The following is a 25,447-nucleotide window of genomic DNA, read 5'->3' as shown; positions in this document are numbered from 1 at the left end:
GAGCAGAGCAGAGTGGGGTCAGGGAGAGAGGCAGCTCCTGGCATGCAGTGATGGCTGCTGACGTTGGTCACTGGATCTTATTTCAGATGGGTTGGGAAGTCAGGGAAGTGGTTTAAACAAAGGAGTAATGGGATTGGGTTTTTCTTCTACAACTGTGGAGATAACAAGATAGCAAAACTGGAGTATGCAGTCGATCTAGGCAAGAGGTGATAGGAGTGTCTGGACATGTGGACAGGGCCCATTTGGCTCCCTGTTTGATGGGGAGTAGTTGTGACTGCCAGGGCAGGTGGCTGCCTCATCAAAGAGGTAAGTAAGGCTGATGCAGAACAACTTGGCATGTCGAGCAGGCAGCTAATTGTACCATTCTGAGGTTCCTTAGGCTTGAGGTACTAATTTAGAAATTTTCATGTCAGTAGTGACTAAGAGCTGGGCAGGCTGTACAAGAGCTAATTAGGGCATAATGTGGGAAGAGGCCAGGCCAGGTCAAGTGAGCTCAAAACTACTACAAAGTTAGAGAGGGAAGGGCTTCATGAAGGCAGAACATGGGTTAAAATCAGCTATACTAGTCTCAGCATAGGACCCCCACCCAGAAAAGACAAGGTCTCAAGTCCCCCTCTCCTGGTAGTCACTCTGCAAAGAAGCAGCCCCAAAGGGTTGAAATTACAAAATGTTGTTCATATGCCACTGGCCATCGAGCTACCTCAAGATCCAAGACAGCAGTGAACTGGCTCACTTCTTAGTCATATGCAGAAACACCTTTAATTTCAAAACCATATAACTTTTACCTTGCAAAATTCCAGAAACCCATGCTTAATCATGTCCTTGTATCTTGTGAAACTAGTGGTTGTTTGCAGCATTAGTCCTCGCGGACTTCTCCAGTCTTAGTTTACCATTTGTGAGACTTGGAACCCATGAAAGCCTTCTGTTTTTATGAATGCCTCCACTGCCTCTCACAATTTCCTGAGGCCATTAGGCAAAGAGTTGTTATGTATCTGCCTCTGCGGGTTCAGCTTTCCCGGAGAGAAAGGTGGATGCTTACAGCAGAACCTTCAGGCTGCCTGCACATTTTGTGCAGGGCTTTTTCAGCTTTACCCTCACACAGTGCTTTGGTCTATTTTACTTCTAGCATATAAGGGTTCCTGCTGCTGTTCTTACAAGCCCTTCCCTGTAGGGCCAGCAAGAGGTGCAGGGGCTGGAGTCCCCGAGCAGTGTTCCAGGGAATGGGTATAGAGTTGTCGAAGGGAAGCAGAACTAGAACAAAGCAATTAACTTTTTATCAAGCTGTAACCTCTGAAGCAGATTGTACGTTTCCATCTTTAATAATGTTTCTTTTCTAAGTTTAGGGTTTTTTTTTTTAACTTTTTCCCTTTTTTCTTGGCAGCTGAAAATAATGATGGTATTCACATAATTTTGAAGTGATACCTTCCTTATACAGACTGAACTCTATTCAGTACCAAATAAAGTCATGCTTAAAGTGTGTGAAGACTGAATCCAAGAAGTCTTGGGATTGGATTTTACTGTGAAATGTTTCATATTGAAAACACAAGATGACCTTCCTAATGAGCTGTAGGAGAGACAAGTCTCCTCGTTGTCACTGCCACAGCCCAGCCCCTCATGAGAGTGAGCACATCAGTCGACGTGCAAGCAGCTCTCAGCCCATGGTGTGGGCACAGGGGCCAGTGGACAGAGTTCCCAGAAGCAGTCTCTGCTGGCTTTGACACTGTATGCGGTTTGAAAATGAATGTAAAAACTCAACCGTGGGCATTTACCTTTCCATGCCAGTTTGGCTTCTGTCGCCTGACCCTTATGCTGACCTGGGGAGGAGATAGGGTGTGCTCTCTTTGGGGAGCTATGCTGTGCTGACACAGCAACATTGGTCAGGTAAGAGGCTGAGCACCTTGTCAGAAGCGATCGATCATGTCTGAAGGTGTACGTCTGAGGACATCATGCCAGACCAGGGAAGAGCCAAGCAGAGAAGATGAGCAAAACTTTCAGCAGTACCTTGGTGAGAGGTCAGTGTAAGCCCTGATAGGCACAAAGACGTGGGTGTTTGGCTTTTGCTTCCATTTTTAGCTTTTTAGTTCAGGATTTCAACTTTTGAAACCTCTTTGCCTTTTAAACTCATGTGGTTTCCTTCTCTTGTCTCCCCTGTTCTCCATTCCCCCACACTTAAGCCTCCCAAGTAGCTGGGACTCCAGGTGCACAACTCACTTGTTTTGTGCTTGGCTCTGTTCTTAAATGTGTTTAAAGCCCTTCCCCAGACATTAGAACTAGATGATGTAACAGGGGAAACAAAGTATTATTGTTGGTAGCTTCTGACTTGGTGTTAAAGGGATCTTTGTTTTGAATGAGACGAAAGTACCCAAGGAAACACTAGATGTCATAACAAGACACTAAAATGTACCATAATCCCCACTTCTCCCCTTAGATGCTGAGTTTCAGTACAATCATGGATATACACTCTGGTGATTAGTTCAGGGCTATTAAGGTGTTTTACCTCTTTGCTGCTGTGTCTGTAACAGGTGTGCCTCTTTATAGGATCACATGTGCTTGCACACCACTCTCAAAGGGATTCTTCGGCTTTTCTCTTCCTCCCCAGAATTCATCAGCAAACATTTTAGCAGGTCTGAGTTTTAAAAACCCTTTTTCTGTTTTAATTATGTAGTATCTCTGCCCATTTGCTCAGTTGCTGGCTGTGAATGTTGGTCTGACCCTTGTTCAGGTGGGTAGGAACAACTACTTCAGTGGGTAAAGGCTTTAACGTCTTGCATTTTATTCATATTGGGGGTTAATTATTTGCCACAAACTCTAAACTCTGTCTCCATATTTTCATCTTGGGCTTGGCAGTGCTGTATGTAGCTCTGCAGGCCCTTTAGAGGAGGGGAGTGTTCCTATCTGTCCTTCCCTTTGCTTTTGTGTGACCACATGCTTTCTGTACCAGTCACTTATTTGGGAAAGAAATGAATTTATCTCCTGATTGTTTCTAGAGTTTTGCTTGTCTGTTAGCTTTCTTTTTTGGATCTCATGATTTATGGAACAATAAATGTCATTTAATGCTGTGTGCTATTTTGAATTCCTTATCAGGTTTTAGAAGTGGGGTAAAAAGTACTTACAAGCTCCTCAGACTTGAAATTGTGCTGAGCTGCAAAAAGTGCTAGTCTGTCTCAGTGAAACTGCACAGAACCCACAGCACCAGCAATTTGCTACTTTGGTTAATAGGATGTACAGTTGGGTGTAATAAATGTTTTCTGATCTTTTTGTAAATGTGTCACTCATTTAAATTCTAAGTTGTGCTATGTCATCTCAGGTCACATGGGATGAAGGACTTTCCTGGGTGTGTCCTGCACACACCTTAGTGGCCACGCTGTAAGAGGTTCACCCCTGTGGGCTGTCCCTGCCCTTTCCTTTTCTGCTGATTTCCACAAAGGTGATGCAACTCAAGAAAGGTAATTATAGGAACTGTCCCTACTTACAGAAGACGAGTCAGGCTTTCTGACAAGAGGTTCTTCTAGTCTGCGAGTGAAGTTATGGTCGTTGTGAATCAAGTCCAACATTATGATAGGCTAGCTCAGAAAAAATGTATGGTTGTCTCTGGTATTTAACAGAAATGAGTTCATGAATCACTGAAGTAAGTCTAATACATACTTAATCCCCTCCCATCATACAGTTAATAGCTGATGTGATATTCATATAATCTTCAAGCCTGGGAATACTGCAACATGGCCTAACAAGGTAGTCGAACTCACAGTAAGCTAATGCTTACAAGGATTCTCCTGATGAATTTCCAGGGTATATGTGTGTATCTGCTTTCCACTGAGAATGCAGCTGAGGCACTGTGTACAGATGCTGTAACACTGTCCACAGAGACACAGAAAAACAGCTCAATTTTGCAGTTTTGGCTGGGGAATGGTTGCTAGGAAGGTTCGGTTACCATTAGCCCCTAAGGTCACATTGCAGGCGGTAACTGTCAACGGCACAGAGCAGGCAGCAGCCACAGTAAAAGCCTGGGTGTCCTACCCTAGTTAAGGTGATACAAAGACACCTGTATGTGGAGAGCTGCTTTGCTCAGATTTACCAGCTTGAGCATCATAGCAGTAAAGTCTCTGACTAATTCTAGTGAGCACTGTAAGGGCTTGTTAGGAGTTTAAAAGGTGCCAACACTTTACTCGTTTGAGTTTTCCCATGTGTGAAGCTTTAATGTAGTTCTGGTATGATCTCTAAAAATTCAGAGTAAATTTGAAAAAAAAAATTCATTCTCATGCACCCATTCATTATTTTTACTTGATTATATTATAGATAACTTAAGCCTTAATTCTGAGTTTCTTCAAGGTTCTCCCAAATTTTTTGAGAAGTGTGGACATAATTGGCTTTTTTCCTTTAACAGAAATGCATTGTATGCTGTAGCACATGGCAGAGCTTATCATTTCCAATGGGGCAATGCAAAGTAGGTTGCTTTTGTTTAGGTTTTGGTCCCTATAATTGGATATGACAAGTTGACACAGAAGGGTGAAGATCATTGCCCCACCCAGCTTAGAGTCCTCATTCTTTGGTGTTCTCTGGAAATGTATTAACATGCCTTTCACACACGTTTCTACATACGAAACTACCAGCCATTCTGAGTTTGCAGTACAGTCACATTGATAAAGGTGCTAGTCAGTCTTCAAAATGGAAAAGTTCTGCAAATCAGTAGGAATCATTATGAATTAAAGTAGGCCACTGGCTTAAGGATCAGGTAGAAAACCACAGGCTCTACGCTCTGCTCTGGTTGTGCTAACACTGAAGGTCTATGTGTTGGATGCTGACAAAGCCGGGTAGGGCTGTGTACCTAGGTGGGTATCCACCGCTGAAGGGCTCCGGGTTACTTGTGTGGTCTTGGCTGCACCACACCACTCTTGCCATATGGTAACTGACACAGGCTTTGATTGGCTTGCATCCCAACAAGGTTAAGGTGAATAGAATCACCAGTTACTGCAGTCTGTGCTGAAGTCTTTCCTGTAATGCTTTCCCAGTGGAGAGTTGAGACAGGGTGATGGTGCGCAGTCAGGAGACTGGTCTAACCTGGAGGATGGGGCCCTTGGCCTAAGGAGCTGCTGTCAGAGTATGACACAGCACCTGCACAGTCGATGTCCACTTCCTGCCACTGCTGGTGGAGGGGTGACTGGAGCAAAGTAGGCATGGACTTTGACATGAGGAAGCTGAGCCTGGAAGGAGATGGAAAAGGGGGAATAGTCTGCCCTGGCATTAATTAGCATTCTTGTATAACCTTAGGAAACCTGAAGTCCATTTAAAATTGACTCTACCTTAACATTAGGAAGGTAGAATGCTCTAAGCTAGAACTGCTCCTCTTCATCCCTTTTACCCCAAAGTCCAGCACCCTCTAAATACAAATGGAAACATTTGTCCAGCGGCAGTGATTACCTATTTGTAAACAGCCCCTACACTTAAAACAGTGACCTTTAGTTGATTGCCTTGGAAGCTTGTGAAAGTGCCAGTCACCAGACTACATGGAACCTACACCTCCAAGAGTAGATGTTTGAAGAAGCCTAAGGTAGTACTGTGTATGGAATCAGACCAGCTTGCATAAACACAACAGACTAGACAAGTGGATGTTGACCTTTTTTTAAGTACATCATGTGCACTAGTGCAAGTGCATGCCACAGTTTGTATGTGGCTGTCAGAAAACATTTGGGAATTGGTTCTAGTCTATTTTGTGTGTTCTTGAACTCAGGGAGACAGGAAACAAGCACCTTTACCTGCTGAGCTCTCTTAACATCCTGGATGTTGATTTCTGGGTATTCCTCAGTTGCTGAGGGACAGCCAAGAAGGGACTTGCACCTACCCGCATGCGCTTGATGCCTGCACGGGTGACCTGCTGGCAGTCGTACAGCTCCAGGCGCTCTAAGCCACGGCAATTCTCCAGGTGCTCCAATGAAGCATCCGTGACAAGGAGGCAGTTGTCCAGCTCCAGTACCCGCAGTCTCTCGTGCCCACATGTGCTGCTGCTCAGGTGTAGGATCCCTTCATCTGTGATGAGCTCACAGTGGGACAAACTCTGGGGAGGGAAGAAATACGTTCCTTTAGAGGTAAGAGCTGGGGAGTCGGCCCCTCAAGTGCCCCTGAGTAACTGCTGGCTGCAGTGTGATTTGTCCTCTGAAAAGCACATGCTGGAAATTGAGTGCCATGTGTTGGGGAGGGCCATGTTGTGAATGAATGGAAGATGGAAAGGCTGGAGTCTACAAAAACCTCATCAGATCGACATCCAGTACTGCAGGAAACACTTGCTTGGGGTTTTCTGTAAGACCGGCATAAAATGGCTGTGACACTGTTTCCTTGTCCAGAGAGGAGCTGACAAGGCCCTGGGTTTTTTGCACCCAGGCAGCTGACTTTAACCAGAAATAAGGAAATACAGGTTTCAGGGGAGTATTTAAAAGTTTTCCCCCTTGAGCAATTTTATGGCCCAGTTCACCATCTGAGTAGAGGCTTCACCAGTAAAGCCAGCCGTTTTGGTGCCCTTGTTCCTTTAAAATGTACAGGGGCTGGAGAGGTGGCTCAGTAGTTAAAAGCACACACTGCTCTTCCAGAGGACCAAAGTTTGGTTCTCAAAACTCAGATGGTGGCTCACCACTGCTTGTGACTCTGGCTACTGGAGGATCCAATGCCATTGGCTTCCGTGAGCACCTGCAGTCACGTGCAATCACCCTAGCACAGACAAACACAGACATTAAAGTGTAGACGTCTGAGACCTTGACCCCTGCATACAGCATTAACCTCTTGGGAGTGATGATAAAGGTTACGTAGCCAAGTTTACTTAGTAACTTCAGACTGGACCGTTTCTCCACTGTGAAAGTAGAAAATCCACACCAAGATACAAGGTCGTGGGGGTGGGGGACAGTGCCTGCCAGTGACTGATGTGTTTACCCTGGAGAAGAGACTATGAGATAATGTCTGAGGTTCTGAGGTTGAGTAGGAAAGGTCCCAGATGGTGGAGGAGGATGTCAGGCTTAGAGTTTAGCAGGAAATAGGGGATGTCCTTGGATAGAGAGAAACAGGAGCTAGGGCACAGGATGTGCAGGCCACGCAAGCCATGGCAGAAGTGGAGGTCTGAGGTCTGAACAACTTGCAAGCGATGGCTCTTTCCTACCACGGTTTGGATCAGGCTTGGCAGCAAACACCCTCTCCACCGAGCCTGTCCATGGGTTTTTGATCCCAGAGTCACTGAGAATATGTTACACTTCTCAGAGAGCTCATCAGTACAGAATCTGTTAATTCTTTAAATGTTAGGAAGAATTCTAAGCAAATCCACTTGAATATTTGGGAGAATTTAAAGATTATAAGTGAATTTCCTTAAGAGAAGTTTTGGGGTTGTTTTACATCAAATGAGTTATTTGTCCATTTCACCTATGTTGTCAAATCCATACCGTGAAAATTTGAAAATCTCCAAAATCTAAAAATTTACACAGTACCACAAATAGGGAATATCAACACACAAATAGGAAATCCACAACTGACCTCGTGAGGCAAGCCACAGTCGAACAAGACATGAATTTGTGTTTAGACTTTGGCACTAAATCCCAAGCACTTAATTTGCCTAGTGTGTATGATACATGTGTAATGAAACAGTCTGGTAGCCCAAACACCTCTGTTCCAAACCTTTTGTATAAGGGATGCTCGGCCTGGACAGCTGTGGTGGCAGCATGGCCTGAGGACCTGTTTCCAAAGCTGTAGCGTCGCTAAGATACTGCTGCGGTTTTGGTTTCAGCTTCACTGATCTCTACCATGTTATGTCCTTTTAATTTGGGCTTATTTATTTCACTTTGTTCTGGACCTTGGAGTTGGGAATATAAATCACTGGGGCCTCAAGTGCAGGCACTGTTGTGGGTCTGGTGCTGTCTTGGCTGTACCCTCACATCTTGATGTTCAGGCACCTCGTGAAGAACTGGCCTTGGTGGTTGGAGGATGGGTAGGGGGTGTGGTGGTGAACATTGGTCTTGTCCGAGGTTTGATCAGCTTCAATCTAAAGGAACATTTTACTAATTTTGGAATTTTTAGCTGTTTCAATTTTAATTGTGATACTGTGACTGTCACACTGTCTGTTCCAGCTCCCTAAAGCCTTAAGTTACTTGTCTTATTCTTTGTTTTCTTCAGGCTGTTCTCACTTGCCAAGAGTAGGCCATCTCTGTTTTTGGACCCTCCACTCTGCTTTAAGGCCATCCACTGAATGTTGGTTTTACTGTGTTTTCGTAATTTCTAACTGGAATGTTTCTCTAAAGTCCACTTTAAAATGTGTCCATCTTATCTGGAGAGTCAGCTGAGTTCAGAATGTTCTGTCGTAGCCAAAATGTTCTGATGTCTTATTTACATGTCATTGCACCAGGCCCGCAGCACTACGTTGTGGGGTAATACCCTGTTGTCACCATACAGTGGCCAAGTCCCTATCCCCAGTCTGGTCTAATGCCCATGGGGCAGATGCCTTGCCACGACTAGGGATTCAGGTGTGGGAGACATCTGACTGTCACCTAGGGAGTGGCTCCCTGTGTGGTCTCCACTGATACTGCATGTGTGGTCTGGCAGATTGTCACTACTAGGCAGAGTTGAGAGATCCCAGCCCCCACTCCCCCTTTACTGACAGGGCAGGGACGCGCAGTTCTCCGGATTAGAGGAGAATCACTGTCAGAAGGGCTTCTCGGCCTTTGGAGTTTCTTCCCTCAGCTCCTTTAGAGCCCAGCATTGGACAAAGCAAACCCCCCAGGGACTCAACTCAGTCAGCAACCCTAAGGCCCCTGGCTGGTCTTTGAGTCCCTTCTTGAGATGTATTAAATAGTCTGTGCCTAGGCTTAGTTGGCAATCAAGGTAAAGTGACAAAGTATAAGGAGGTCTTGTTTTTTTTTGCTTGTTTTGGTTTTTAGAGACAGGGTTTCTCTGTGTAGCTTTGGAGCCTATCCTGGAACTCACATTGTAGACCAGGTTGGCCTCAATTTCAGAGATCCACCTGCCTCTGCCTCCTGAGTTCTGGGATTAAAGGTGTGCACCACCCAGCTAATAAGGAAGACTTTAAGATAAGAAAGGGACTTAGCAGAGGAAGGAGGCTGTGGTTTTGCACTCATGCTGACTTTTCTCTCCTCTACTGGGCTGCTGGGGGTCTACTCTTTACACACTGCACAATGCTTCCTAAGGGACACCTCAGGAGTGGCCTGCTGACAGTGTCGTGACCACACCTGAGGAATGAGACCCACTCCTCTTGCCTGAGCCTGAACCTTCCCTGATCTTCAACAGTCACACTGGAGAAGCTGGTCGGCTGTTGAGGAAGCCACCTGATACTCTGAGCACGCCAGAGTGCCAGGGAGAGGGTCTGTCACCCTTGGTCCTTGCTGACTCCCCTCCTCTAAACCAGCAGGCAGCTGTCATGGCCAGGGCCTTCCTGACAATGCCCGAGCCTCATAGCGGTTGGGGTGATCCCAGGACTCACTGCACAGGCACATGCCTATTTCCAGAGATACGAGCAGAACACAAGGATCCTGTCTGTCCTCAAGTGACAGTCTAAACCACAGGCCCAGTCCTTCCTGGAGATCCCTCAGCAGGAGGTCACCTTGGATTTACAGAAAGCACATTTACCATCTAAAAAGTAAAAAATCAATGCACAGATACGGCTAAGGAGTCAAAGGTAAAATACAACATTAAAGACAGATTATTCAAAAGAAGCACCAAAAAGGCAGAGAAACACAAAAAGTGACAGTAAATAGAGGACACTGGTGCAGCACATTAAACGTAAATGACATATCTTCCCAGCCAAAGGCAGAGATTTGGGCCCAGGACCAGTTCAGGGGCTACACAAACCCTGAATGCAAAAAAATCCAAGGGTAGAAAGATGTAGCGTGGTGGCAGAATGCTTGTGTAGCAGGGGCTAAAGCCTCAGGACTGGGAAGACTTTAAAAGGCCAGTGGGCTGAAGAGATGACTACGTGCTCAAAAGTCTTGTATGCTCTTGTAGACAACCCACATAGGGCAGACCTATAACTATACACACAGTTTAAAAATCGGACTAGATAAAATCAACACTCAACCACCTGTCTCTAAGAGACATAAAAACAGAGAGGCTGAAAGAAAAGCACATGCCATTCACAGTATCAGCTGAGCACATCCCATAAAGCATTTCCTATGATGCTGAGGTGACTCCTCAGAAAACAACAAAACAGTCCCAGCTAGGCTGTGGTAGGGGATCTGTGCTAGAGGTGGTGTGGGCTTCTGGGGAGAAACCGTGGGCCCATGGGAGAGCCTTATCTTGTAAATCTCAACATCCTGAGATACCTACAAGCTCTGAAGAAGTCAGGGTCATATCCCTTATGCAGAGATTCAAGTTTCAGAGCAGAGAAAAGTCTGCTGCCTGAGTTTCCTGTCTTCTCCAGTGAGAACCGTCTCCGGCCAGAGGAGCCCTCAGTGCTCCTAAGAATCTCGGTCAGTTCTGAAGTGGAGTCTCCAGGCTTGACTGCTAGCTATCCTTGGTGCTTCTTTGAAATGTGGTCTCTGCATGCCAGTCGGCCTAGGCCACACCTGAAGTCGTCTTGTTGGCTTCCCAGGAGCTAAACATCACAGCTGCACGCCTCAGACACCTGACTCGTGGTGTCACAGTGCGGCTTTACTCCTACGTCGTTTCTAGAAGCAGCACATATAAAAGTAGGGGGCCGCGTTGAGAGGGGCTTTTGGTGCACAACCTTCTGGGGGAGAACTCTGGTTATTGGAAGACATTCCAAAGAAGGGCAGTGGGTCCTGCTCTTCCCGCCCCTACCATGACTGCTGTTAGATCTTTCTGAACATGCTCAGACCTCCCCTCCGGTCGAGTACATATGAAAAGCAAGCCTATCAGGAGGAAGGTTCCTATCTTTGGTCCATGTAACAGGATTTCACATGCCAACTGTGCTCTCCCTGACAAGATGGACATGGGTTTAGTGAAGTGATGGAGCTGTGGGACCCTATCAGCTTCACTTCCTACAGTGGAAGCAGTAACATCTGTACACAGCCCAGGTTAGCCCAACAAAGAGCTCTTTGAGACCAAGAGTGACGGTACTCTACATGAAGGGGACCCGTATGAAAGGGATGCGTAAGTCATTACTGTCACGAATAACTCACCAGGGCTTGTAGCTTGGGACAGTGGATGGAGAGCTGGATGAGGGTGCTGTCAGTGATCTAGAGAAAAACAGGCTGTCAGTGTGCCTTCCATGCCAGGCCCTAACACTTAATCCTGACTTCTCGAACATGGGGATCAGAGAACACAAAAGAAAACTAAAACCTCATCCAGGCATATATACTCTGGCTCAAACTGTTGACACCTGGGGAGGCACACTTTGCTCTTGCTTCTGGTGCCTGAGGGAGCCTAGAGGCAGGGCACAAAAGCAGGCAGACAAGGGGTTCCCCAGGACACCTTTCTCTGTAGTTACCCTATCACCTGACACACAGGTTCATTCCTCTCACGGACTATGTGTAAAATAAAAGGAAGTCCTGCTTAAGCTTGGATGGTGCTCTGCTAAAGTCTATCTGAAGTTCTGGAACAGCCAAACACAAGTCCCATTACAAGTGACCTAATGGGGGCCCAATACCCATCACCATGCTGAAGTAATGGCAGCCTGTTCTTGCTACTACGCCAGGCCCTCAGCAGTGATAATGCAGCCCCAAGTGGCTGCCAGAAGTCCACTCACCAGGACACATTCTTCAAGGTCCATTTTCTCCAGCTCATGACAGTTCTGAAAGAGACCACAAAACACTCTGCTCCATGGGCCACATGAGGCTGGGCCCTGTAGGAGTGAGCCCTACTGACAGCCATCCCAAACCAGCAATTCAGAGTCTGTGCTCACTTCAGACAATGACCGTGCCTACTGCGGGCCATACCATCCTCTCAACCCAGAGAGGGTTGTCACCTTCCTACACTGCAGAGGGCCTGAAAATGGGAGGTGAGGACAGGAAGACAGACGGGGTACCACAGTCCGTACACAAGACAGAGCAGAGCACGGCCGTGGCAGGGGAAGCTGTGCAGATGCCCAGCTGGGTCCACACAGAAAGGGTACCTGCCACCGGAGAGAAGGTTCTATTCAAGGGGGTTAACAATGAGGCCTGAACTCCTGTTCCAACTGCAGCTTATCGGCTGCACGTGCCCAGAGTGAGCTCTGACTACGGCCAGCATTTCTTAAGTGTACAGGTTTTTGTTTTTGACACAAAGTTTCTCTGTAGCTTTGGAGCCTGTCCTGGAAGTAGCTCTTGTAGACAAGGCTGGCATCGAACTCACAGGGATCTGCCTGCCTCTGCCTCCCGAGTGCTGGGATTTTTTTTAAATTTATTTATTTATTAAAGATTTCTGTCTCTTCCCCGCCACCGCCTCCCATTTCCCTCCCCCTTCCCCAATTAAGTCCCCCCCCTCAGCCCGAAAAGCAATCAGGGTTCCCTGACCTGTGGGAAGTCCAAGGAACCCCCACCTCCATCCAGGTCTAGCAAGTTGTGCATCCAAACTGCCTAGGCTCCCACAAAGCCAGTGCGTGCAGTAGGATCAGAAACCCATTGCCATTGTTCTTGAGTTCTCAGTAGTCCTCATTGTCCACTATGTTCAGCAAGTCCGGTTTTATCCCAGGCTTTTCCAGACCCAGGCCAGGTGGCCTTGGTGAGTTCCCAGTAGAACATCCCCATTGTCTCAGTGTGTGGGTGCACCCCTTGCGGTCCTGAGTTCCTTGCTCATGCTCTCTCTCCTGCTCCTGATTTGGACCTTGAGATTTATGTCCGGTGCTCCAATGTGGGTCTCTGTCTCTGTCTCCTTTCATCGCCTGATGAAGGTTAATATTCAGGAGGGCCTATGTTTTTCTTTGGGTTCTCCTTATTTAGCTTTTCTAGGATCACTAATTATAGGCTCAATGTCCTTGGTTTATGGCTAGAAACCAAATATGAGTGAGTACATCCCATGTTCCTCTTTTTGGGTCTGGCTTACCTCACTCAGGATAGTGTTTTCTATTTCCATCCATTTGCATGCAAAATTCAAGAAGCCCTTGTTTTTTACTGCTGAGTAGTACTCTAATATGTATATATTCCATACTTTCTTCATCCATTCTTCCATTGAAGGGCATCTAGGTTGTTTCCAGGTTCTGGCTATCACAAACAATGCTGCTATGAACATCGTAGAGCATATACCTTTGTTGTATGATAAGGCCTCTCTTGGGTATATTCCCAAGAGTGGTATTGCTGGGTCCAGGGGTAGGTTAATCCCGGATTTCCTGAGAAACCGCCACACTGCTTTCCAAAGTGGTTGCACAAGTTTGCATTCCCACCAGCAATGGATGAGTGTACCCCTTTCTCCACAACCTCTCCAACAAAGGCTGTCATTGGTGTTTTTTATTTTAGCCATTCTGACAGGTGTAAGATGGTATCTTAAAGTTGTCTTGATTTGCATTTCTCTGATCGCTAAGGAAGTTGAGCATGACCTTAAGTGTCTTTTGGCCATTTGAAGTTCTTCTGTTGAGAATTCTCTGTTCAGCTCAATGCCCCATTTTATAATTGGGTTGATTAGCCTTTTACGGTCTAGTTTCTTGAGATCTTTATATATTTTGGAGATCAGACCTTTGTCAGTTGCGGGGTTGGTGAAGATCTTCTCCCAGTCAGTGGGTTGCCTTTGTGTCTTAGCGACAGTGTCCTTTGCTTTACAGAAGCTTCTCAGTCTCAGGAGGTCCCATTTATTCAATGAGGTCCTTAATGTCTGTGCTGCTGGGGTTATACGTAGGAAGTGGTCTCCTGTGCCCATGTGTTGTAGAGTACTTCCTACTTTCTCTTCTATCAGGTTCAGTGTGTTTGGACTGATATTTAGGTCTTTAATCCATTTGGACTTGAGTTTTGTGCATGGTGATAGATATGGATCTATTTTCATTCTTCTACAGGTTGACATCCAGTTTTGCCAGCACAATTTGTTGAAGATGCTCTCTTTTTTCCACTGTATACTTTTAGCTCCTTTATCGAAAATCAGGTGTTCATAGGTTTGTGGGTTAATGTCAGGGTCTTCTATTCGATTCCATTGGTCGACTTCTCTATGTTTATGCCAATACCAAGCTGTTTTCAATACTGTAGCTCTGAGCCAGGCGGTGGTGGCGCACGCCTTTAATCCCAGCACTCGGGAGGCAGAGGCAGGCGGATCTCTGGGAGTTCGAGGCCAGCCTGGTCTACAAGAGCTAGTTCCGGGACGGGCACCAAAGCTACAGAGAAACCCTCTCTCGAAAAAAAACAAAAAACAAAAACAAAATCAATACTGTAGCTCTGTAGTAGAGTTTGAAGTCAGGTGAAGTCAGGGATGGTAATGCCTCCAGACGATCCTTTGTTGTATAAGATTGTTTTGGCTATCCTGGGTTTTTTATTTTTCCATATAAAGTTGATTAAAGGTGTGTCTGTCCGGCTGAGCGCACAGCTCTTAAGATGAACTTTGGAATTGTCAGTGCTATGCAAGAGGGTAGGACATGCCTGCCAGGATCTCCCTAGCGTCCTGACCTGCTGAAAAAGGTGCACAGCCTACCGAAAGGGCTCCATCCTACTTCATGTACTCCCCAAAACTACCTGAGCCACTCTGAATTAGTAGGGTGAGTTACAAAGCAGTTGTTTTTCGAACTCAGTGCCTTACCCGAGCTAGAAGTGTAAAGCCTGCATCAGTCAAATGGGAGCATCGAGCAGCCTCCAAAATCCTGGGGAGGGGGGGAGGAGAGAGCAGAAGCAGAGCCTGGTTAACAACAGAAGCACTGCACGGTGCAGCACACTGAGCTTCCTCCCCATGACCTTCAGGGTCACGCGACCACAGCCTCTCAGGACAGACAGCAGCACCAGGATACACGGACCAGAGCTGAGTTCTAATATCTCATCAGAGACAGAGACATAGTGATCAAGGAGCCTGCCAAGTACTGTTTTTTAAAAACACAACTAGGGGCTGGAGAGATGGCTTGGTGGTTAAGACAACTGACTACTCTTCCAGAGAACCTGGGTTCAATTCCCAGTACCCACATGACAGCTCACAACTGTCTATAAATCCAGTTCCAGGGGATCTGACACTTTTACACCAATGCACATAATATAAAGTTAAATAAATCATAAAAAATTCTTTAAAAAATAAAAACAATTAAAATGGACTTTTGCTAAACAAAATCATCTTGACATCCATGACACTTATTCGTTCTTTGGTGCTGAGGATTGAGCTAAGGCCCTCATGCATGCAGGCAAGTGCTCTCCTGCTGAGTTAAATCTTCAGCCCCTAGACAGTGAAATTCCCAGTTGCCCTCTAGGAAAATGTAAACTGTGCGCAATGAAAAAATGTGAGTTAATTCTCATAATAACTGAAACGGGAGCTGGGTGATGGTGGTGCACACCTTTAATCCCAGATTCGGGAGGCAGACGCTGGTGGATTTTTGTGAGTTTGAGGACAGCCTGGTCTACAGAGTGAATTCCAGGACAGCCAGGGCTACACAGAGAAACACTGTCTCACAAGAATTAAAAAACAAAAAAACAAAACAGTTTCACTGGAATATGAAAATAAATGATTAAAACTTTCCCACCATTTCTTTTATAGTTGTTTGGGTTAAGCCTGCTAGTTTAAAAAAAAACAACTGGGTGGTGATGGCACACGTCTTTAATCTCAGCTCTCGGGCGGTAGAGGCAGGTGGATCTCTGTGAATTAGAGGCCAGCCTAGTCCACAGAGAGTTCCGGGACAGCCAGGGCTGTTACACTGAACAACCTTCTCTCAAAAAGCAAAATCAAAACAAAACAAAAAACCCGCTGGTCTTGAGATAGAAATCTACAGGTTTAGCTTCTCTCCTTATCCATCATGAGGTACAGGACAAACTGACTTTGCTCTGGACCTCAGTTTCTGCTGAAAGTGAGCGTCCACTCTCGTGGCTGTGTTGAGTTAGGTCAGGGTGGAGTGAGTGTCTACGCAGGAGGATGTGTTGAGTTAGATCAGGACGGCACAGGCCTACAGGGAGCAGCTATTCTTGAGGCACCAAGCTTCTGCATATGCAGGGTTAGTGCCTGGGGTGGTGGACAGTAACGCTCTGCCTTGGGAGCCAGCCCTTCCTCCAATATTCAGAAAGACACAGCAAGCTGCTACCTTTCCCGGGTTTACCCATCCACTGACAGGTGCCCTAGAGAGCCACCACAAGTCTGTTTGCCGTCAGACCACTCTGACGGCCAGAGCCTAATGGCGTGAGTCAAACCACAGACGAATGCATGAAGATCAAGAAACATGGGAAGAGTCATCGTGCTCACCACCCGGCGGGGTCAGGCGCTGTCTTCCTCCAGTCCACCCGACCGCTCCTGGCTCCGCCACCCCTCTCCCCTCTTGCAGCCTAGTCCTCACAGTTGTAGAGCAAACGTGGGTCATACTCACTGCAGTCTGGGGCAGTTCAGGCCCAGGGCCGTGAGAGATGCATCCGTGAGATTACTACAACCAGAGAGGCACAAGGCCTGCAGCCGGTGGCAGCCCCTGCAGAGCTGCACCACGCCCTCATCAGTGATGCGCTGGGGAGAAGAGGACAGGAGTGGGCCAGGAGAATGAGCCTACTGCGGCCCACCGTACTCCACCCTGACACCCAAACAAAATAGAAGCAGGCTGGTGTGGCAGTACTCGCCTATAGTCCTGGCACTCAGAAGGCTGAGGCAGGATTGCCAGTTTTAGCATATCCTGGACTACATAAATGAAACTCTTTTAAAAATTAAAAAAAGTACCCAGGTCTAGTGGCACACACCTTTGATCCCAGCACTTAGGAGGCAAAGACTGGATCTCTGTGAGTCTGGAGTCAGCCTCGTCTACAGAGTAAGTTCCAGGCTAGCCAAGACTATATAGTGAGACCCTGTCTCAAACAAAACTGTCCAAAACCAAAATAAGAGTAAATAAGTCCTGACTATCACCAAGTTGGCAGATGCCTGCTTGGCTCGCTCTCCCTGAGTTTAATCCTAGTACTCAAAAATGGGTAGAAAGTGGCTTCTGCACAGCTTAAAATAGCCTAGTGTTAGCAACAGATGCTGAAAGTCCAAAATTCCACCCAAAGGTATACTGTTTTCGGAAGAAATTCATAAACTTGTGATAAAGAACTCAGGATGTCCTAGTTAAAAGACACATTAGTATGTGGCTGGGTGTGTAGACAGGGATTCTCTGTGTATTCGTCATAGAACTGTGTGCTGTTTACATGTATATAACACCTCACCAAATACTTTAAAGAAAAGGAAAACTAGTTACTGATATATTCCTTGGAGTTCTATCTCATTTGTCTGTAAATACCAGGAAGTCTTTGTGTTCAAATACACTAATTCATGCAGACGTAAACATGTGCCTGTACTCTAGGTTTGCCGCTGGCCAGTGTTAATCCTGTGGAACTAGGGTCTGTCCTTTGAACAGTGCAGGCAGATCTGTGAAGCCAGCTATGAAGATCATCTGCTTTTCCTTCCACCAACAGGCATTCTGAAGACGGGATTCATTTATTCAAAGCTGCAGGCAAGGTCTTTCTCTTCCATTTCTCAGACTCTAGGGCCCCCTTGGGCCATGCAGCCCACGCCTGTGCATGCCCACGCTGCAGCAGTGAGGGAGACTTGTAGGCTAGTGCCTAGAGAAGACTGCTGGCTTTCTCTTGCACACGCTGTTTGCTGCACTGCTGCATGAGTGCATGTGCGTGTGCATGTGCGTGCACACACATCCTCAAGTGTCATTCTTCAGGTGCTGGCCACCTTCTATTCTGTTACTGGCTCAGAATTCACCAAGTAAGAGGAGGCTGGCTGCAAGCTGGAGGAATCCTACTGCCTCTGCTTCCCTGGTGCTGGGTTTTAAGGACATGTTGCCATGCTCCCCTTCTTCACGTGGGTTCTAGGGATCAAACACAGGTCCCTGTGCTTGTACAACCAGCACTTAATTGACTGGGCTAGCTCCGCAGCCCACAACTATTATCTTGCCAAGGAATTATAGGGTATTTATCCAAAAAAGAAATGACAGTAAGATATTAGCAAGCTGTTCAGGTTCAACAGTGGGCTAGTTACAGTGTTTCTGATTGTTGTTGTTTTGAAAGAGTCAGTCAGGCATACTGACCTCTAACCCCAGCTTGCAATATGCTAAGGCATGAGAACTGTGAGTTTCAAGCTAGCCTGGGCTATGCAGCGGGATACGTATGTGCAATATATAGATTCATATAAATATGTTTCTAAATACAAATACAGGTAGAAACTAATGATCAAGACTGATGGATGACTTGTGCTGACCATGCTGCCTTATTATTGCTCTCTCACCTTGCAAAGACTCATAGCTCCAATGAACATGGAGAGAGGAGTCAGGGTAGGCCATGGGGCATTTGCCAGCCACTTTGGGCATGTGCGGCCAGACAATGGGGCTGCACGCAGGTGTGGCGGGCAGCGGGGCACAGGTGCAGCGGGGGAGCACCGGTGTGGCAGGCAGTGTGGTTGCGCGCAGGCGCCCGGGCAGTACTTACTGAGCAGGACTGCAGGTTGAGACTGACCAGCTCGTGGCAGTGATGCTGAATGTGTTTCAGAGCTTCGTCCTCTAACTGAGCAGATGGAGGAAATGAAAGAGGGGTGGAACCCAGGTGAGAGAACATGTCAGGTACCAAGGTGACTGCCACAGCAAGGGAAACACCCTGACCAGATGTGTGGCCTTTGTACCTGAGTGCAACCCCTCAGAAGAAGGGCTTTCAGGCCCCGGCACCCCCGCACCAGCGCCTCAATGCCTTCCTTTGTGATCTGGTCGCACCAGGAGAGGTTCAGATACTCCAGGTTCCGGCAACCATCGCTGAGAGAACAAAGAACAACAGTGCCCTGTGCAGCCTGCTGCAGACCGTGCTGAACTCAGCATACCACAGACAGCCTGGAGGGGAGATGAGCCCAGGGCCAGCTGAGCAGCCTCTTCCTCACCCAGTGGAGTCCCTGGGAATATCTCGGACTGAGATGCTAGCATGCTAGTTTTGGGTTTCTCTGTGTAAGTGCACGTCTGTGTGGGTGCATGTTGTGTGTGGCCAGAAGTGGACTTTGGGGTCTTCCTTAATTCCTCACCACCTTTTGTTACTAATTTTTAAAAGATCCGTTGATTGTAATTAACTCACAGACAAAAAAACAGGCCACAGCTAGATTACTTGAATCAAACACGGACCCAGCCTCAAAGTCTATACTTCTCTGAACTTCTATAGTTAGAAAGGGCATTCCAAAGCCATGGAGCTTCCCTAGATGCCACACATTCTGTAGCAATTACAATTTTATGTACTCATCCATTACAAAAAGAAAGATAGAATTGAAAATAGAAAACAATTAGATTTAAATCCTCTTTTTAATCTTAAATTATGTGTGGGTGTGGGTGTGAGATGTGCCTATGAATGCAGTTGCCTAAGGGGCCAGAAGAGGGCATCATACCTCAGGACCTGGAGTTAAGTTAACTGTGAGCTGCCCAATATGGGTGCTGGGAACTTGGTTCCCCTGCAAAAGCAATTATGTGCTCTTAACTACTGAGCGCCCTCCCCAGCCCCTAGCTTTCTATGCTCTTTCGTGATTCATGGGTCCTTTTTTTCTGCATGCTCTCCCTCCTCATCACACAGGGGCTCTCGCTGAACCTGGCTGGAGCTCCCAAACTCAGCTGGGCTGGCGGGCCAGTGAGCCCCAAGGATCCTCCTGTCTCCACCTCCCCAGGACTAGGGTCCTGTTTACGTGGATTCCGGAGATGGAAACTTACAGACTGCACTATCTCCTCAGCCCACACTGTTTTTCTTGACCCCAAATGCCAAGCACTCTCACCTGATCCCCTTTAAGGAGCTGTTGGTGACAGACACGCAGGACGTGAGATCCAGGTGTTTCAGCTTGGAACAGAATCTGCTAAGGCTGTAACACGTGCTGGAAAAAGGCAGGCACACTCTAAAGATATTCTCACCCGGTCTCCCCGTGGCCAGACCCATCTTTATTCCTTACCTGTCAGTGATTTTTGTGCAGCCATTGAGGTTTAAATGTTCAATGTTTCGGCAGTTCTGTGCAAAGGTCCTAAAAGGGGATAGGGAGCGAAAGTTGTGTGGGGTTTTTACTCAAAGTAGCACAAAAAGCTTTAAGGCAAAGATTCGCTGCCAGAGACCCGTGGCTACGGGGTGGCTGCAAGCTGCAGAGTGGCCACTAGAGGGCAGCACAACCATCCACTTAGAACAGCGCTTTCCAAATCCTCCCTAGGGCAGCAAAGGCCACAGACTCCTTGGCAGAGATGGGGTTCAGGAACCTAGGAGGCTCTCAGGCAGTGCCTGTTGCTAGCCTGGCGCTACCTCACCCCCACCCTTGGGGATCAGCTGAGATGGGATGCCTGGCATTTCTCACTGGAAAGGTCAGTTTGGAGCAGGGGTGAAATCCTTCCTGCACTGTGCCCCGGGGGCACTCTGACCACAGTCAGTATCACTAGTTTCAAGACCCAAGTTTACTGACAAGGACCCCAAGGCCTGAAGAACAGCTGCCTCGACTGTAGGTGAAATCAAGGCCAGAGGCAGATAACCACACCACTGCCACTCCTTGCCAGAATGCTCTCAGGCAATCTGCATCTTCCTCGGAGATGACTTCAGCGAGTCTCCCTGGCTGTTTCATGGCCACGGATATGTGCTCACCCTGTCCTGCCAACATATAGGGTGGAGGATAAGCTCCAAGGTCCATGATGCTCAAACAGTGTGAGAGGAACAGCTGCCAGCAGTGCCATGTGTGACCTGCGGTCTGCGTGTAAGGCTGGGGAGAGAACCAGCTAGAAGGATGAGACAGAAGATTGCTGAGGCCCCTTGGTGGGGTTCGGCGGATACTTCTACCTGCAAAACTTAAAAATATGTCATTGTTTCTGGGACTGGGTAGTGAGAAGAGCTGAGCTTCAGGGATGCAGAAGTGGCCTCTGAAATACCACTCTACTCAACCTGTCCTTTCCTTTAATTAATTACGGGGGTGGGGGCTGAAGAGATGAGGCGGTGGTTAAGGGCACTTGCTGCTCTTGCAGAGGACCTGAGTTTGGTTCCCCGCACCCACAAGGCTGTGCACGACTATCTCTAACTCCAGTTACAGGGAATCCAGGGTCCTCTTGTGGCCTCTACGGTGTATGTACATGTGGTACACACACATATGTGCAAACAAACACGTACGTATACACACAGTCAATTAATTAATGGACTGACTGATTTTTTGTGTGTGTGGTGCTGGGGATCATGGGCCTCTCTCACAGGCTACGCAAGCAATCTACCATTCTGCACACTGTGCGCCCCAAGCCTAACAAAGGATAGGACCCAAAAAAAGAACCGTTAAATAGAGCAGCTGCACCCCAGACTTAAACTCAACAGAGCATTGATGGGAACAAGAACTGCTCCATGCCCAAGAAGGTAGAACCCGCGATGCCTGCCCGACACCCAGCAAAACCCTGCGCGTTTTCAACAGCAGAGGAAACTAAATCTGCAAGGAACAGAGAACTTCTCTGTCCTATCCAAGTCTACTCAAAGCTGCCAGCAAAGACAGCAGGCAAGGGCACTGGAAGTACTGTCTGCTTTACCCAGAATGCGCTGTGAAGACATTTCATGCAGACACGAGAGGGTTTTGTGCATTTGAGAAAACGACATGCTAAACATGGCTATGATGATATGTATGGATGGATTAACAACAAATTAGATTCGGTAGGTAGAAAAAAAACTCAGTGAGTCCGCAGGGCAGGGCATGCACCAATGGCAGAGGATTTGCCTGGTGTGCACAAGGCTCTGGGTATGATCTGCAGTAACACATGTGCTCACACACAAACACACAAGAGCTGGTGTGGAATGCAGCTCAGTGGCAAACTGCATACACGGTGCATATATATGAGGTTCCATCCCCAGCGTTGCAGAGGGCAAGAAAAACAATGTATCAAAATTAATCATTTCTCTATTTCTAGCAATGAACAGTGAGATTGGAATAAAGCGTACAACTTGCAACAGCACTTCCAAATATGTAGAGGCAGGGGCTGGAGAGACGGCCCAGTGGTTAAGAGTACATACTGTTCTTAGAAAGGACCCAAGTTCAGTTCCCAGCACCTATAATAGGTGGTTCACAATCACCTATAACTCCAACTCCAGGGTATCTGATGCCTTCTTCTGGCCTCCGTGGATACTGCACTCAGATGCACATACCCCACTTCGCAACAGATAAACATGCCACATGTAATTTAAAAGAAATATTTTTGAGTAAAGCACGTTTTTTTTAAAATTTATTTATTATGTATACAATATTCTGTCTGTGTGTATGCCTGCAGGCCAGAAGAGGGCACCAGACTTCATTGCAGATGGTTGTGAGCCACCATGTGGTTGCTGGGAATTGAACTCAGGACCTCTGGAAGAGCAGGCAATGCTCTTAACCACTGAGCCATCTCTCCAGCCCCAAAAGAAATATTTTTGAAAAAAATGTTTAGAAAAGAAGAATATTTAGAACTAAGTTTGACAAAATATGTATACAGCTTTGACACTGCCCAGTGCAAGCTGAGACTTGAACAGTTATATACAAAGGCGCTGTGACAGGCACTTGACAGATTTGTGTTTGTCAGGGTACCACTTTTCAGCAGATGGATCTGTAGTATCAAGTCTGCCCTGAGACCCCACCAGGATGCCCTGAAGAAAGTGGCCAGCTGCTTCTGTAATGCCATCAGAGCAGCTAAAACAACTTCCTAAAAGAGCAAAGTTGGAAGACCAGCTGTGTCTGGCTTTAAAGCATGATAGCATTGCTAAACGGAGTGTGACTGACATAGATTATGATAGAATAGTAGGATTTCATAGACAAAGCCCAAACCCGAATATGACCCTGTGTTACAGAGGAACCAGCTCTGGTCCAGGCATGGCTGAGCAGGAACGTCTAGCATGAGCGAGACCCTGGGTTCAATCACCAACAATGGCCCCCAAATATTCAAAATAGATCCGAGTTTAAATCACAAAACTTCTGAGGGTAGCGGAGCCGGAGAGGTGGGCAGCAGTCAGGAACACTGGCTGCTTCAGCAGAGGGCCTGCATTCCGGTCCCAACACTCCCACAGCAGCTGGTAACTCCAGTTCCTCTCCTGGCCTCCGTGGGCTCGGGGCACACATGGTGCACACTCATGAAGGCATTCGCACACACACAGAGAACAAGATGAACAGATTTTAAGGGCATTTACAAGGAAAGCACGGGACAGGGTGTTTGTGACCTTGAGTCAGGCATAAGTTCTTATGTTCCATAAGGAATAAGTCGGTGGTCTTTCATTAAAAACTTCGCTTTGGGGCTGGAGGGATGGCCGTGCAGTGAGTTAGCAGCACTTTTCTTCCTCCAGAGGATTCAAGTTCGGTTCCCAGTACCCACATGAAGCTCAACTGTCCATATCTCCAGCTCCAGAGGAACCCAGCGCCCTCCCTGGCCTCTGCAGACAGCTGTACACATGTGATGCACTACGATCCGTGAAGGCCCACACACAAACAAAATTTCAAAACTAAATCAAATGTACAGAAACTTCCCTTCAGACAGGCAGCTAAGAGACTGGGAGAGCACATTTGCAAAGGTACTGCGCCAAGCACTGATACCCAAAAATGTAATAAGAACTCTCAAAAATAGCTGGACAGTGGTGGTACATGCCTTTAATCCCAGCGCTTGGAAGATGGAGACAGGGGGATCTCTGTGAGTTCGAGAACAGCCTGGTCTACAGAACAAATTCCAGGACAGCCAGGACTGTTACACAGAGAAACTCTGTCTTGAAAAACAAAAAGCAAAAAACAAAACAAAACCTCTCAAAAAATGAATGAAAACAACCTATGAAAAAGACATGGGCACATGACTTAGACATCTCCCCAAGATCCATGGCAGTGAGTCAGAGCATAGGAAGACACCCAGCGGCATCAGGACCAGGAAAATGCAGAACAACCATAAGATGCTACCGTGCACTACTAGGGCCACAGCGAAATTATGCCACATGAAACTTTGGCGGGAACATGGAAGACCTGGAGAGTCACAGACCACCATGGGAACCTAAAATAGAACATTCTGCTTGTAAAATAGATTGGAAGCTTCTTAAATGTTTAAGCTGGAGGCTGGGGCACACTGAAATGGACCATTGTGCAAGCATTGCTTACAGGACCCAAATACTCCACTGCAAGAGAAATTAACACCCATGACAGCTTTATCTGCACCCAAGCAAACGGGAAAGCCCCCAGCTGTCCATCCATAAATGAACACAAGCAGTAGATCTCTGATAGTGGACAGTCCTGCTGAACAGGACTGCCCACTGCAGCAGATCCCCTGACTGACAGTGGCTGCACAGGACTGCCCGCTGCAGCAGAGTCCCTGGGTAGCAGCGGTTAGATTTGGTACTTTGAATGGCTGTCTGACAATGACAAGCATTTGGAGAACTCACTGTGAGTTTCAGCTCCCTCCCCTGCTGCTGTGCACTGCTAAGGCCTAAATCTGCACTGTTTCCAGGGACCCCTGTGTGGAGCACAGGCCCTTGCTGCTGCTACCTGAGGAAGCTGTGGAGTTTTGAGGAGAGGCACCTAGCCAGAGGAAGCAGGTCGCTGGGGGTGGGTTCCTGGAGCTCTCTTTCCTGGCTCATTGATGCCTTGCCTTCCGCTTCCTGTTCACCAACCAGTCTCTGCCACAAACTGTCAATGTGCACAGACTAACCTGAAACTGGGAGCTGAAAGAAACTTTCCTTAAGTTGCTCCTGTCAGGCATTCTGGTCACAATGACCACAGCTCACCAACACCTGCAGTCAGACTGGGGGACAGGGCACAAAGTTCACCAACACCTGCAGTCAGACACTGGAGGGGGGGTGAGACAGCTCACTAACACCTGCGGTCACACACTTGGGGGGGGAGCTCACTAAGACCTGCAGTCAGACACCGGAGGGGGGAGAGCTCACTAACCCCTGTAGCCAGACACTGGAAAGGGAGAGAGCTCACTAACACCTGCAGCCAGACACTGGATGGGGGGGGGGGGGAGCTCACTAACCCCTACAGGCAGCCACGGGGGTGGGAGGCACAGTTCCCAGCTGGCCGCATGATAACCAGAATGAACAGTACGGCTATTCTAGAGGCCGTGTTGTGTTTAGATGCAGATGTTTGATAAAGTATATAAGACACTCACATTTGTGCTATGGGACAGGCTGTATATTGGACGCTTTTGCTCAGTTCTGTGGTCATAGTGTGTTCCAAACACACCCAAGGCTCGGCTAAGTTCTGAAGTTCAGCGAGGTTCGTGTATTAAAAGCAATTGTATGAGGTTACTTTTATTTTATGAATATGTATGTGCCTCTGTGTGTTCCATGTGAGTGCAGGTGCCCGTGGAGGCCAGAGGAGGGCACTGGGTCCCGAGGCAGGAGTTACAGCAGGTTCTGAGCTCCTGGACATGAGTGCTGGGAACCCGGCAAGAGCAACAGTGCTCTTAAGTCCTGAGCCGTTGTCCCCAACCCCGTAG

At 47.4% G+C, this 25,447-nt stretch overlaps 2 protein-coding genes across 4 annotated transcripts in view; one reads left to right on the top strand and one right to left on the bottom strand.

The window, feature by feature from the left end:
* Ubp1 (upstream binding protein 1) overlaps positions 1-3,264 on the top strand; it is a 45,111-nt gene extending 41,847 nt beyond the window's left edge. For both annotated transcript variants that reach the window (XM_075964264.1, XM_075964266.1), the window contains one exon: positions 1,382-3,264. In XM_075964264.1, coding sequence (XP_075820379.1) covers positions 1,382-1,419 — 38 coding nt within the window. In that variant the 3' untranslated portion in view covers positions 1,420-3,264. The remainder of the gene's footprint in view (positions 1-1,381) is intronic.
* A 905-nt stretch (positions 3,265-4,169) lies between these two features.
* The window catches only part of Fbxl2 (F-box and leucine rich repeat protein 2), a 54,161-nt gene continuing 32,883 nt past the window's right edge, over positions 4,170-25,447 (bottom strand). The window contains exons 6-15 of one of the 2 annotated variants that reach the window (XM_075964270.1): positions 19,954-20,022; positions 19,783-19,878; positions 18,664-18,790; positions 18,474-18,548; positions 16,388-16,518; positions 14,635-14,695; positions 11,690-11,734; positions 11,124-11,180; positions 5,840-6,052; positions 4,170-5,201 (exon numbers count right to left, since the gene is read on the bottom strand). In XM_075964270.1, the coding sequence (XP_075820385.1) occupies positions 5,094-5,201; positions 5,840-6,052; positions 11,124-11,180; positions 11,690-11,734; positions 14,635-14,695; positions 16,388-16,518; positions 18,474-18,548; positions 18,664-18,790; positions 19,783-19,878; positions 19,954-20,022 (982 nt within the window). In that variant the 3' untranslated portion in view covers positions 4,170-5,093. The remainder of the gene's footprint in view (positions 5,202-5,839; positions 6,053-11,123; positions 11,181-11,689; positions 11,735-14,634; positions 14,696-16,387; positions 16,519-18,473; positions 18,549-18,663; positions 18,791-19,782; positions 19,879-19,953; positions 20,023-25,447) is intronic. The other variant, XM_075964272.1, reaches the window with a different exon arrangement.

This window comes from Microtus pennsylvanicus, chromosome 3, assembly GCF_037038515.1.
Source record: "Microtus pennsylvanicus isolate mMicPen1 chromosome 3, mMicPen1.hap1, whole genome shotgun sequence".
In the NCBI taxonomy this organism is placed as follows: Eukaryota; Metazoa; Chordata; class Mammalia; order Rodentia; family Cricetidae; genus Microtus; species Microtus pennsylvanicus.
This window is presented reverse-complemented; position numbering and strand designations above follow the sequence as displayed.